Genomic DNA, 14,644 nt, shown 5'->3' with positions numbered 1-14,644 from the left:
AATTGTTATGGAGGTTAACGATGGCGCTAAATATTTAGTGTTGCCACTGGGGGGCGCGGTACAGCCATTAAAACCAGTTTGTGCTCTGGAGAACTGCTACAATTCCTGCAGGCTGAAGAACATATCCCCAAAAGCTATAGCCTCTCGCCACAGTGTGTGATGCATGGGCCAGGGTCTCAGATCCCAATGCAACATTGCCTGCCGCAAACGGCTTAGCGTAATATACGTTGAGCAAATTAATGTAGAGTTCCTGGAGCCGGGGGAAGCCTCTGCCCCTCCCCAGGAGCGAGGGACGGGAAGGTACATAGAGATTTCGCTTTGCAATAGCAGTCAGCTGCGGTTTCTAATTTTGCTCCTTTGGCTGACATAAACGTACAGTAGCTGGAGCGGAGCTCCCTGCATGGAACAGCTTAGCCCTGAACACCACGCAGCAGATTTACCGAACGGATGGTTGCACAAAGCAAGGTATTAAAGAAGGAATGCGATTCCTTGCTGTGGTAGACGTATCGGTTTTATCCAGCTGACCTGCTAGAAATAGCGTGGCGGTGGTAGCATGGATGGGCAGAGCACCGCAACCCATTATCTGCCATAAACTCAAACCTGCGGGCTGGCATGCTGTGGGTACCTTTGTGGGACACCTTGGTGGCCGTGGCCGCTGGCGAAGTGAATTACACCCGCCCACCTCCAAGTGCAGAGGGAGGTCGGTCAGTAAAGCCCATGTGCAAACGCAGAGCCGGTCAAAGTAGACAGATGTAAGCGCATACAGAAATGGAGAGATGCACCCGCCTGCCTGCACGTGCGGGTGCAGCACTAGCAGCCTGCACTAAGTCGCACGCTCGGAGCACGGGGTCATTTTAGGCGCACGTGCACGGAGACGCCCGTGTTCCACGCTCAGTTGCAAAGGTTGCACAGCTCTGGGGCGCACGGGCGGATGCATGAAGCAGTGTCAGACACACGCACTCGAGCTCTCGCCAGCGCACTCCCCTTCGACTCGCCGAGCGTTGCGAAGGACGGTTTGGCAAGGCCCTGGCGCTCCCGCGTTCCCGTCCCCAGCTGGTCCCCAGCAAGCGCGCGCCAGTTCCACCTGGCCTCTAGGTTAGCAGCAGAGCGCGCGCGTGTGGGGGGCGGGTCTCGCCCCTTCGTTGGTTGCTCCCCCGGCAGTCTCCGCCCCCTGAAGCGGGGAGGCCCCTCCATTGGCTCGCAGAGTTCCGGTAGCCACGCCCCTCTCCGGCTCGCATACACACAGGAGTCACGCGCTCGCCGGTTGGGATCTCGGCGGGGAGGGGGGTGGGGCAGGCTTGGGCAGCGCCCCGCCCCTGCCGCCTGGACATTGGCTGGGGAAGGGCCTCTGGGCCCCGCCCGGCGGCCCCGTGCCTGCGCTGATTGGTCGCGCGCGCGCGGGCCGGCTCCGTCCCCGGGTAGGGGTTGAAGCGGCTCCCCTCAGGGCCCGGCAGTCGCCGCTCGTCAGCTTTCGCGGGCAGTTGCTGCTGCCACCGCCGCCACCACCACTGCCGCCGCGGGATGCAGCCGCCCCGCTATGTGCGGCCCCGGCGGTTCTGATCCCTGACTAAAGATGGCGCTGGGCTCGGCCGCGCTGCCCGCTCGGAACATGGCGGGGGGCGGCCGGCGGGCGCGGGTCCTGCTGCTGCTGCTCCTCAGCGGCTGCTTGGGCGAGCAGCCCCCGGCCGCCGCCGCCGCCGCCTCCGGCCTCCCCGCCTCGGCCTCGGCCGGCGGCAGCGGGGGGCCGGGCGATGGGGAGGAGACGGTGATCATCGGGCTGCGGCTGGAGGACACGGACGACGTCTCCTTCATGGAAGGGGGCGCGCTGCGGGTGAGCGAGCGGACGCGGGTCAAGCTGCGGGTCTACGGGCAGAACATCAACAACGAGACGTGGTCCCGCATCGCCTTCACCGAGCACGAGCGGCGGCGGGGCGGGCGGCCGCCGGCCGAGCAGGAGGACGGGCCGCCGGAGAGCAGCGCCCCGCAGCGCTGCGGCATCCGCACCTCGGACATCATCATCCTGCCGCACATCGTCCTCAACCGCCGCACCTCGGGCATCATCGAGATCGAGATCAAGCCCCTGCGCAAGACCGAGAAGAGCAAGTCCTACTACTTGTGCACTTCGGTGTCGGCCCCGGCCGCCTTGGGGGCCGCTGGCCCCCCCGGGGGCGGGCTGGTGGGGTCCGAGGGCCCTGCCGGCCCCCCGCCCTGGACAGAGACCACCTGGATCTACCACGATGGTGAGGACACGAAGATGATTGTGGGCGAAGAGAAAAAGTTCCTGCTGCCCTTCTGGCTGCAGGTGATCTTCATCTCCCTGCTCCTCTGCCTCTCGGGTATGTTTAGTGGCCTCAACCTGGGCCTCATGGCCCTGGACCCCATGGAGCTGCGCATCGTGCAGAATTGCGGCACCGACAAGGAGAAGAACTATGCCAAACGCATTGAGCCCGTGCGCCGCCAGGGCAATTACCTGCTCTGCTCCCTGCTGCTGGGCAATGTGCTTGTCAACACCACCCTCACCATCCTGCTGGATGACATTGCTGGCTCTGGGCTGGTGGCAGTGGTGGTCTCCACCATTGGCATTGTCATCTTTGGTGAGATCGTGCCACAGGCCATCTGCTCCCGTCACGGCTTGGCTGTGGGTGCCAACACCATCTTCCTCACCAAATTCTTCATGATGATGACTTTCCCTGCTTCCTACCCAGTCAGCAAGCTGCTGGACTGTGTGCTGGGCCAGGAAATTGGCACGGTTTACAATCGTGAGAAGCTGCTTGAGATGCTGCGGGTCACTGACCCTTATAATGATCTGGTCAAGGAGGAGCTCAACATCATCCAAGGGGCTCTGGAGCTGCGCACCAAGACTGTGGAGGATGTGATGACCCCACTCCGAGACTGCTTCATGATTGCCGCTGAGGCTGTGCTGGACTTCAACACCATGTCTGAGATCATGGAGAGTGGCTACACACGCATCCCTGTCTTTGAGGGTGACCGCTCCAACATTGTGGACCTGCTCTTTGTCAAGGACCTGGCCTTTGTGGACCCTGATGACTGCACCCCGCTCAAGACCATCACTCGCTTCTACAACCACCCTCTGCACTTTGTCTTCAATGACACGAAGCTTGATGCCATGCTGGAGGAGTTCAAGAAAGGTGGGGCCGTGATCCGAGAGAGTAGGGGAGGTCACTGGGGGTGCCTGTGGCTTCCCTGGCTTGTGAGCTGTCCAGAAAGCAGAGAGGTTTCCTGCAGATGAGCATCATCTGCTTATCCCCTTCCCCTGAAAGCTGGTGTGTGGGTCCTCTGGCTTCTTCTGGCCCCCCTCATTTTTCTGCCTCTCACACCCATATGGGAGGTCCGCTGATAGGGATCTATACCAATCTTCATTTGTGGGTCTAAGGAGATCGGGTTGTTGTAGATCCCCAATATCTGCCAGGTTGTGCACACACGTGCTGAGATAAACAAGGCTTTGAAACTTCATTCATAGACCCAGCTGTGCTATTTCTGTACCATGCTTGTCTGTTAGTTTGGCCTGCTGATCTGATTGACAGTTAGGGTCTGTAGCTGATGAATGGACTCAGGACTATTTGCACATCTTACAATACTGTGTGTGTTACTTGCTTTTTAATGCCACACACCAGGATTAACCACCTCCTGTCCTTTGCCTTCGTAACCACAAGCTATATATAATCCTTTTTTTTTTTTTTTTTTTTGATCTACAGGCCGTGGTGTGTGGCATAGCTTGTGTGTTGGTTGTCTAAATGTTGGGCTCAAAGGTGCACTGCAGTTTTGTAATGTTTACCCCAGGGATTTCCAATCTCGCCTTAGCTCTGGGGTGAGGTCGGCAGACATGTCTACTTCTGTTTTGGATTTCTTTTGTGGTCAGTAGTGCCAGAGCAAATTTCAGCTCTGTTCCTTTGTATTTGTTCCTCTAAAGTAATAGAGTGGCTGCTTACATTGTGCAGGGAAATTTTTCCAGAGGGCTGGGAAATGAAGTTCCAAATCAATTACATGTTTGTGGAGACCCTTGCTAGGAAACTCAGAGCAGTGTGGATCTCCTGAAGTCTTTCATGTCCTGGAAGTTGTGAGCAAAGTACCAATGAAAAGTTGAGTCACTGGGAGATAACCTCACTGAAGGAGGAGCTTCTTGCAGCACTATGGCCAGGTAAATAGGGGATAAGAGTTAACTTTTTTATGGTGAGGCCTGTACATCAGATGAACTCTCTAAATTGTACCTAGAGCTTATTGCTCCGAAAATCCTGCTTTAAATTTCCATTCAGCATCTGATTTGTGTGCTAATCTTTAAATGATCCCTATATTTTATGACTTTTCATTTAACCAGGTTACTGGGTTTTAAAGGCAGACTTCACAAGCTGCAAGTTCTGGATCTCCTTTTGATTAAAAACAAATGGGCTATCTTAGTTTGTAAATATTAGCATGTCATTTGTTCACCTTCCCTGCTTGAGGTAGTAATTTGAAGCTTTACAGTCCATTTCCTATCACCGGTTTCAGAGCTGATCAAGGGGGCAGGTAGACACTGGCTCACCTCTCCCCTGACTCTTTCGCTTGTAGATTCTCTTGTGTAAAAGAAGTTAGAGGAGCTGAATTATATGCTACCTAGCTTCAAGACTTATCTTTTGATCCATGTTAATATTGATTTCCTGTAATTTAGTAAGAGTACTTTTTATAAGGCCAGTCAATGTTTTCTAGTTACTTGATGCAAGAAACAAGGTCACATTGTTTTGAGTAGTGGTGTGCCTATAAAGGAGTCAAAGGTCGTGTCTACACTAGCCAAAAACTTCGAAATTGCCACGCAAATTGCCATTTCGAAGTTTACTAATGAAGTGCTGAAGTACATATTCAGTGCCTCATTAGCATGCGGGCGGCCGCAGCACTTCGAAATTGACGCGGCTCCTTTTCGAAAGGACCCCGGCTACTTCAAAGTCCCCTTATTCCCATCTGCTCATAGGAATAAGGGGACTTCGAAGTAGGCGGGGTCCTTTCAAAAAGGAGCCCCGTCTGGACGAGCCACGTCAATTTCGAAGTGCCGTGGCTGCCCACATGCTAATGAGGCGCTGAATATGTATTTCAGCGCTTCATTAGTAAACTTCGAAATGGCAATTTGCATGGCCATTTCGAAGTTTTTGGCTAGTGTAGACGTAGCCAAAATGACTTTAAATCTCTGTTCTCTCACTGAAAGAGTTCACATCACACCAGACTGCTGCTAACAGGTGTTTTCTTGTTTGGAGAAGAAGATTTGAAATCAAAATTCAGCTTGTGGGTGGCCAGATATTCCCTGTTGTGGTTCATGAGGGTTATGGTGAAACAGGTATTTTTTGCTTCCTCTGTGTATCTTGGAGGATATACTCTGGTGATCTTTCCATCCCAGTGACTGAGAACTTGCGTACTTGGGGAAATTAACCAGCGCAGTGTTCTTGTCTCTGCAAACATTACTGTGTGAAGAGCAACAAAATAATAAAAAAGAATATAGAATAGGGTCCATATGAGAATAGTTTTCAAAGACTGGAACTTCTCAGCTTGGAAAAGAGATGGATAAGGGGGGATATGATAGAGGTCTGTAAAATCATGACTGTTGTAAAGAAAATGAATAGGGAAGTTTTTATTTACTCCTTCACATACCACAAGAACCAGGGTCAACCCAATGAAATTAATAGGTAGCAGGTTTAAAGCAAGCAGGAAGAAGTACTTCACTGAACATACAGTGCACCCATGGAGTTTGTTGCCAAGTGAGATAGTAGTACAATGGGGTTCACAAAAGAATTTGATAAATTCATGGAGAGCAGGTACATCAATGACTGTTAGCGTGCTGGTCAGGGATGCAACCCATGCTCTGGGTGTCCCTAGCTTCTGACTGCCAGAAGCTGAGAGTGGACTACAGACAGTAATTGCTTCTGTTTGTTCCCTTTGAAGCTTCTGGCCTTGGTCACTGGAAGACAGATACTGGGTTAGATAGATTATTTAGTCTAACCCAACATGTCTGTTCTTCTTATGTTCTGAAACAAGTGACTTTTCTGGAGTCGTGTCCTTGTGAGAGGCTTACTTTGGACTAGCTACGCTATTACAGAGTAGGTATGCCTGTCAGGTTTGTCATGTAGGCAAGCCCTGGTGTTAGCAATTCTTTTAAACTGAAATCGTCCCTCCCCTCTGAAGTATTTCATTAAGATACCAGCTCTGTCCTAACCAATTTACTGTTCAAGCACATATATGCTGGAGATGAAGTACTTTTTGGTGCCCTTTGAAACTCGTGTAAATACCTGATAACTTGCCTTGTAGTTTCTGACTTGTGCAAGAGTTCCCCAAGCCCTTTGAGGAACACTTCCATAGGGATATATGCACATTTTCATGGGCATAGGGCTAGCTTAGGAGAACACTTAATTACTTCATTCATTTCCAGCACTATAGGGATCTTATGATATCTTAATCATCCCCTTCCTTCCTCTTTCAATACACATTGGACAATGTCTTGTCATGGGCAAGCAGAATGTTACAGTTCTGCCATAGGGTGAAAACTGGTAAATAAATGGCCTGTTTTCTCTGATCCACATTAGCCTGCAAGACACAAGTATTTTTTAATGTGGGAGTATTCTGTTTTCAACCTGAACAACATAGAATGGAAACTTAAAAGGTAAAGATGGATAAACTCATTTGCGTTGGGGAGTTGTAGAGAAAATGTCCTTGATTAGTTTGAAAGAGGGTTTGATGGCTTTATGCTTGATCTAACCTCTGGGCTGCGCGCCTGTAACGTGTAGTGTTGAGGACATCACAAATCTTTGACTGTGAAAGATATGAAGCAAATGGAGCTGCAACCTAGCCTTTTCTCATTTAATTGCTTAGTATGAAATAAACTTTATTTACCAAATAGTACAAACCGACAGTCATGTAGCACTTTAAAGATTAACAAAATAATTTATTAGGTGATGTGTTTTTGTGGGACAGACCCACTTATGGATTTGGTTATACAGGTCATAGATCTGAAGAAATGGGTCTATCCCATGAAAGCTCATCACCAAATTATTTTGTTAGTCTTTAAAGTGCTACATGCCTTCTGGTTTGTTTTGTTAGACTATAGATTAACACAGCTACCTCTCTGTTGCTACCAAACAGTAAGCAGAAGACAAGCTTCAATTTGAGAAGATGGTTTCAGAAAAAGCTTGTGAAAATGAAACAGCTCTTTTCCACAAGACACTGTTAACTGATGTCAGATCCTTCTGTATGTGACTGTCTCCCTGTCTGTTTAGAAAGAATACAACACATATTGAATCCTTCTGCCATAGACTTACTTCTGTCAGTGCACAAGGAGAAGGGCATGCCTATGTATGTAATGCTTACAGCTATTAAGAATCAATGTTCTCCATTAATGGGAGCGTAGGTTCCATAGACTGGATTGACAACACTTTCTATTGATGCTGGCTCTATTACTGTGAGGAGGAGCAAGGGAATACAGCATACACGAGTTGAGTCGGTGGTGTACCTCGGAATCCATGGTGTGAAGTAAATTAGTGGAATTAAAAAACCTCATGTCTTCAAAAGAACAGAATGGACATCTCTACACTTGCATCTCTTTCCCAGTTGAGTATTTTTTATGACACTATTTACTTAGGCCCTAGGTGAATGCTATTGGGCTTTTTGTACTTGGTGTTCCTTTTTGCTGGTGGATCTTTGCATGTGTGATCCTAAACCAGAGCATTCTATTTCTAGCTCCTTGCATGCCAAAACTGCAGTAATTGTGTTGTTGTAATAGTAGTGTAAAACTGGCACGCTTAACATGAACCATCGCATGGCAGTTTTGCTGGTGCCCTTTACAGCCTTGATATGCAGCAGTTTCTCAATCACTTATCTATATATCTGCCCCAGCAGGCAATCTGGGGACTTTGAATCTTGTGTTTTGATTTTGTTTTATCTGTTTGCAACTTCATTATTCTGAAGATCAGAGTGGGGAGTGGATACCTGTTCCATAAATGTAGTAGTAATGCAAATAACAAACAGTCCTGTAGCCCCTTAAAGACTAACAGATTTATTAGGTAATGTGGGTCTTACCCACAAAAGCTCATTACCTAATACCATGGTGTCCAATACGCTCCCCATTCGCCTTATGTGTGGTAAAGTGCGTCTCAGGAGAGCCGCACACATGGGGCACCCCCTACAGCTGCTCCACACACGGGCCCCACCACATAGGAGGGCCAGTGCGTGGTGGCAGAGGTGGAGGTGGCTCCTCTGGCCCTGGCCAGCTTTAGCCATGCAGCAACTAGCATGGTGGGGCTTCAGTCCCAGGCAGCTCGTGCCGAGTGAGTAATCTGGCAGGGGGGGGGAGTGGCAGTGGCACCTGGCAGGTGTGGGCTGTAGTGATTGGGTAAATTTCACTTGGACACCAGTGGCCTAACACACTTGTTAGTCTTTAAGGTGGTACAGGACTGCTCGTTCGTGAAGCTACAGACTAACACAGCTACCCTTCTGGTAATACAAGGTAACTGTGTCTTATACTTCTGAACCAGTTCATGTCTTGTTTGTTTTCATATTTGGGAAGCAGCTTTAAACAGTGTTTAGGTTCCTCATTAAAATCAGTGCTAATTAATCTGGACCTTGAGAATTTCCCATCCCTGTAACTTGTCAAATTTAACTGTGATTTAAGAGTTGTGCTTGGTTTTACATATGAGACATCTTGTCGTCTCTCAGTAGTACAGGTATTTGATGCCTGTGTTCCTAGCTGCAGCACTACCCAGAGCACAGGACCCTCAGAAAAAGCTTGTTTTCAATAGCCTACAAAGTGAGAAGTGTAATTGACCCCGATTCAATGGACTTTGGAAATAGTGGATGCTCTCTGCCAGCGTCCCCCCCCCCCCAATAAATGCCAGTGGCTGGAGCTGCATGGGGAGTGGGAGGGGGCTGTAGTGGGGTGTGGGAGCTCTCCTCCCCCAGCCCCATATGTGTGGAGCATGTTGGTGCCTGGCTGCCACTGCTTGAAATGGCGCTGAGCTGCTGGCAGGCTGGGGGTGGCAGCTGCACTCTGCCGTTGCATGGGCAGCTCGAAGCCGGGGGCTGAGCACACCAAGAGCTGCTGAAGGTGGAAGGAGCCAGGCTAGCATGCAGCTCCTCTCAGGCTAATTGGGAGAGGGAGATGGAGGTGTGAGGGGAAGAAATGGGGCAGAAGACAGGCGTGAGCAGAGGGCTGGGAGGGTCAGTGCATCATCATATGTATAACCATTCGGATATAACAGACTTTCAGCATTAATGGACACCCCTTCCCCACTATTAGTCTGTTAAATTGAGAGTTTACTCTATATGTGGGTGCGTATGCTTAATGCTCAACTTTAGCTGTCATATTTTGGATGGATAGAGTAATGGATAATTAGAACGATAAGAATACAAAACTGTTTTTTTCCATGCCTTTGGTTCAAGCTGCACTAGAGAAGTCAGAAATTCCTTCTGTTCACTTTCAACGTAGGTATGTATTTGATGTAGCTATAGCTCCAAAGTTTTTGCAGTTATTGTCCTAATTTTTCAAGTGGCAAAGAAATGTGATGCAAAAATGAGCTCCCATCAAGTCAACCTGTCACTTAGAATTTCTCGCATCAGCAGGTTTGACTAGTGGGTGTGAAATGTCCCTTTTCTAACCCATAAACTACTAGGATTTGTTTATTCTGTGCTGCTGGTTTTTTAATTTTAATTTTGTAGTGAAAGCTAAATAAGAGACGACTCATGATAGTCACAAGGGATTTAGTAAGGGGCTTGTAAAATGGTTTTTGGAAAACAACATACCTTAAAGTTACCTGTTGTAGTGCTGTTAAAGGGCTCTTCTTTGCCTTACACAGGAGTAACATATGTAAAGAAGTGGAAATATGGAGGTTCAGTTTGGACTTCATGTGAAATGTTTTTTAAGGAAGGAAGGCTCAGAGACTGGGGAAGAGCTGTGGGATGGGAATTTGCCTCCATTAATATAAGTGGCTGTTATCCTATAAACTCAGACTGAGATTTATATGATGGGCAAATGTTACATGACCACAAACTGCTTCTTGGTGGTGTCAGGAGGTGATAAATTAGCTATTATGATTCAAAAAAGAGATCTTTCAGTCATTGTGGATATTTTGCTGGGGACCTCTGCAGGGGTGTGTGTGGAGAGCCAGGAGCTGTGCCCACTCCCAGATTACAGTTCTCCGCTGGCGGATGGTGTTGGGCAAGGTTCTCCCATATCTCAACACCAAAGCTGCACTTTTTCATGTGTGCCTTCAGCATGTCCTTACATCACTTCCACTGCCCCCAAATGCTCATCTGTCCTTCCTTAAACTCAGAAAACAGAATCTGCTGTGGAAGGTGCTGATCAGATATTCAAACCACATGACCAGTCCACTGAAGTTGATGAATGATGATGGCTTCAATGCTGATCATGTTCGACTCTTCCACGATGATAATGTTTGTGCGCCTGTTCTCCCAAGAACAATGAGATATTTAGAAGTCTCCTGAAGCAGCATTGATGATATTGTTCAGGTGCCTTCAAATGAAGCTTGTGTGTTGTCCAGGTTTCACATGCATACAACAGTGTTGGAAAAACCACTGCATGCTATACAAGGAGCTTTGTCTTGGGATAGATGTTCCGGTTCCCGAAGACCCTTTGTCTCAAGCATGCAAAAGTGGAACTTGCACAGCTTAGACAATGCTGGATTTCTTCATCAATGTTGACTTTAGTGGAAAGATGACTTAAAAAGTATGAGAAGTGCTCCACATTTTCCAGCAGTTCTCCATTGGCTTCAGCAGAATGTACACGAGGTTGTCCTGCCACCAAGGGTTGATGGAGCACCTTGGACTTTTTGATGTTGAGCGTCAGGCCGAGATTCTAGTATGCTTCAGAGAAGGCACTTGAGATGGTCTGAAGCGCTGCGGGAGAAAGCAGAAACTGTGTTGCCTTACCGAAGCTCCATGGTCGAGGTTGTGGAGGTCTTGCTTTTAACCTTCAGTCTCTTGAATTGAAAAGGCTCCCTTTTATTCTACCAACAATCTTCACAGCATCTGGTCATTTTAAGCTGCTTCACAACAACATAACTGCCACCGTATTGAGCAATAATGGATCCCAAAATGATCCCTTTGAGGTCAAAGGGGGAGTCAAACAAGGCTGCATCATTGCCCCGTCACTGTTCTGCATCTTCAGCTCCATGATCCTTCACCTCATTGATTGCAACCTTCCAGATGCTGTGAAGGTTGTTGGTAGAATAAAAGGGAGCCTTTTCAATTTCAAGAGACTGAAGGTTTAAGTCATATTTCCACTAAAGTCAACATTGATGAAGAAATCCAGTTAACACCAGCATTCTTCCACATCTTCTTCAGGCTGTACTGTCAGCTGCTTCCTTTGTAGTGCTATCTAGAAGTCACTTCTTGTGATGGGTTCCTTCAAGCCTTGTACTTTGATCTTTCCTTGGATTGATTTCTCTGTTTGACAGTCTTAATCACCGTTGTGAATCAGATAAGGCAGTAGTCATTGCACATGTGGGAAGGACATCATACCGATCTCGAGGACGGATGATGACATAGTCGACGAGGTGCCAATGCCTTGATCGAGGTTGTTGCCCTGAGGTGTTAAATTTGTTTTTCTGGCAGAAGAAGCTGTTTGTGATGAAGAGCTCATGTTCCGCACATTTTGTAAGAAGGAGCACTCCATTGTAGTTGCTGTTACCAACTCCTTCTTTTCCATTGGTAATCTGCCAGATGTCTGCGTCTCTTCTGACCCTGACATTGAAATCCCCCAAGAGAATAATCTTGCGTTCTTTGGGGATGTCTTTCAGGACTGTCAAGTTGGGTGTAGAACTTCTCCTTCACATCATCTTCAGCATCCTGAGTTGGTGCATAAGCACTGATGACCATTGCCTGTTGGTGGTTTTTTTTTTTGCAAGCTTCAAGGGGAGAGTTGTGAGATGCTTATTGGTGTTGATAGGGATTCCAGATAGGATCTGTGTCAGTTTGTTTTTGATGGAAAATCCTACTCCATGAATTCGTTTTTCTTTCTTTGGGGTTCCTTTTCAGAAAAATGTGTACCTTCTGGTGCCTTCTCTTAGCTGTCCTCCTTCTAGTCTGTGTTTCTGCCAGGGCAGCTGAATCAATGTTGAATCATTGCAGCTCACGGGTGATAATTGTCATACATCTTTCAGGCTGCTTACTGTCTGGGTTGTCCCTCAGAGTCTGAGTATTCAGTGTCCCAAAGTTTACTGCTCAGTTTCAGTTGCATAGAGGTGAACCTACTTGATGCTGTTATCCAGTTAGTGCACCTCAACATCCCTATGTTTAGGGCACCTTTTCTAGCCCCCTCCCCATGTAGGGTGATCAGAGTAGATCCTAAATAGGGCTGCTCAGCCATGGATGCAGGAGCCGTACCATTCTACCATCTCCATCTTCAAAACAGAATGACTGATACATACACCCAATGCCTACATGCTGGTCCGTGACTGTAAGCTTCTAGATTTCAGAATCCTCCTGTTGCCATTTGCAAGTCACCATAGGGCATGAGTTTAGGAGAGTAATATGCAGATGAAGATGCCTGTGCGTGACTTATTTTAACATGGAGCGGGGATGGGACTACTGCATTGCAGGCACTAACCAGTTCTTGGCAGATAGAAGGCTCAGGCCCAATGACATGGGGTCAATGGTGACTGGGAGTCTGTCTGCTGCAGCCTTCATCCGCCTTCACAGCCATTGTAGCATTACCCTTGCTATCCTCTGCCTGTTCTGCCATTGAGGACTTTTGGGATCGTTCTTCATCTGGACTCTTCCCCCTTGATCTTGCAGCTGTCGGTGACCCGGCTGGGAGCCTGAGACTCCCTGTGGCATTGCTCTCGGGTTCATTGGAACACACAAGCCCACTCACCAGGACAAGCTGACAATCGAGAGAGCACCCCCAATAGTAACACACAACCTAGCTCTAGTACTAATCTAATCAGCAGGGTAGGATTTGACTGTCTCCTGAACGGCTGCACAAGTGCACAGCTTACAGGGAACACTAGATGCAACCCACGCTCTGGGTGTTTTAGCCTCTGCCTATTCTGCTCCTTCCCTTTGAAATACTAGGCATTGGCCACTGTAAGAAGACAGGGTACTGAGCTAAGCCAGTGGTGCTCAAATGTTTGTACTGGTGACCCCTTTGATATTGCTAGCATCTCAGTGTGATTTGCCCCTCCCCCTTTTATAAATTTAAAAATTCTGAGGGTGGGGGTTGGTCTGGATGGGCTGGAGTGCCCTCGCCAATGGCACGCCTGAGGGTTGCTTCAGCCTTGACTAGTTAACACTAACCGATAAGCCTCATCTGTTTAGAGTGAGGTTAATCATTATCATCCCTGCTGCTAACTCCCTGAGGGGTCCTGACCACCAGTTTAAGAACCCATAGGTAGAGCCCTACAGAGCTGCAGGTAATCGCTTTATATCCACAACTGGAGATGTGGAAGTGACTATATGTAGCTCTCTCTCTCTTTTGCAGATGTGGATAGCAATTTTGTATCTGTACAGGGTACTACCCTGGGGTAGGCAGACCATTGAGCTGACTATGGCCAGTCTTGTATCCTTCTGATAGCATAGCTCCTGCTGTTACTGTGCTGCCAGAGACTTCAATTGGTTCTGTGTTGAAGGACTCCTTGGGGGCACATTCTCATACCCACACAATATAGAGGGAAGACATGGGTTGTTGTAGGCAGAACTTGTTGTGACATGGTAATGTGTGTAGAAGGACATGTTGTGGAGGACCAGTCCCCAAGTTTTCCAAACCATGGTGGTTTCCTACCTTGTTCTGAGGCTTCTACAGGCTCTTGGGGAAACGGGGGAGCATGCTGTGTTGAGTTGGTTCTTTCACTCCCTACCCCCATGCTGGAATCACAGGTGCAGGTTCTGCTCAGAAGTGAGGGGGCAGGGGATTAGATCCAGGTCAGGAGACTATGAGGGAGAGGTTGAAGCAAATCAGCAGTGTTTTAAAACCTTCCTTAAACAGCTGAGATTTGAATCAGTGACATTCTCGGGATTCTCTGAATTTACTAATGGACAGTAACTTGTTGGGTCTGTACTCACACAGAACAAGCAGTCACCTGTTTGTTCCTGAACTTGTTTATGAAGTCTGCAAACCCTTGCATTCCTTCACTGAAGCAGATGGTAGAGTCTATGCTATAGTCAGGGATTTAACAGGTTTTTATCTGACTCCTCCTTCTCTCTCCATCAGTGTTAAACACAGGTGTAAAACAAGTCAGGTCTTATGGCTGAAGGAACTAATTGATTACATAAAAAAGCAATTGGTGGTCCTTCACTCAAAGCCCTAAGAAGTCACTGTTAGTCTCTCCCTTCAAGCTTGTGTGTCTTTCTGTCTTCCCACTTGAGTGTCTGTTTTAATGTAGCGAATAGCAGTTGTTCACTTCCTCACTAAGGAGTGTTGATTTTGTTAACTGCAAACGTATTGAAGAGGAGCATCTCCACAAAACCTGTTTGCGAAATAAGTAAGGGCAAGTTAAGGGAAACGTGACTGATGCCTCCGGTGGAAATTCAAACCAGGACATCTAGAATTTATTGACAGGCCAATAGTCCCTTCCTTGTGGTGGAACATCATGCCCCATAGCATTTTTATCAGTCAGCTTCTTTGTCTTGGACCTGATTTGTATCCTGGAGATCGGGA

At 48.0% G+C, this 14,644-nt stretch overlaps 1 protein-coding gene across 3 annotated transcripts in view; it reads left to right on the top strand.

Moving 5' to 3' along the window:
* The first annotated feature begins 1,498 nt into the window (after positions 1 to 1,498).
* The window catches only part of CNNM2 (cyclin and CBS domain divalent metal cation transport mediator 2), a 196,974-nt gene continuing 183,828 nt past the window's right edge, over positions 1,499 to 14,644 (top strand). For all 3 annotated transcript variants that reach the window (XM_074999245.1, XM_074999244.1, XM_074999246.1), the window contains exon 1: positions 1,499 to 3,149. In XM_074999245.1, coding sequence (XP_074855346.1) covers positions 1,574 to 3,149 — 1,576 coding nt within the window. In that variant the 5' untranslated portion in view covers positions 1,499 to 1,573. The remainder of the gene's footprint in view (positions 3,150 to 14,644) is intronic.

Source organism: Carettochelys insculpta, chromosome 7, assembly GCF_033958435.1.
Source record: "Carettochelys insculpta isolate YL-2023 chromosome 7, ASM3395843v1, whole genome shotgun sequence".
NCBI lineage: Eukaryota > Metazoa > Chordata > Testudines > Carettochelyidae > Carettochelys > Carettochelys insculpta.
This window is presented reverse-complemented; position numbering and strand designations above follow the sequence as displayed.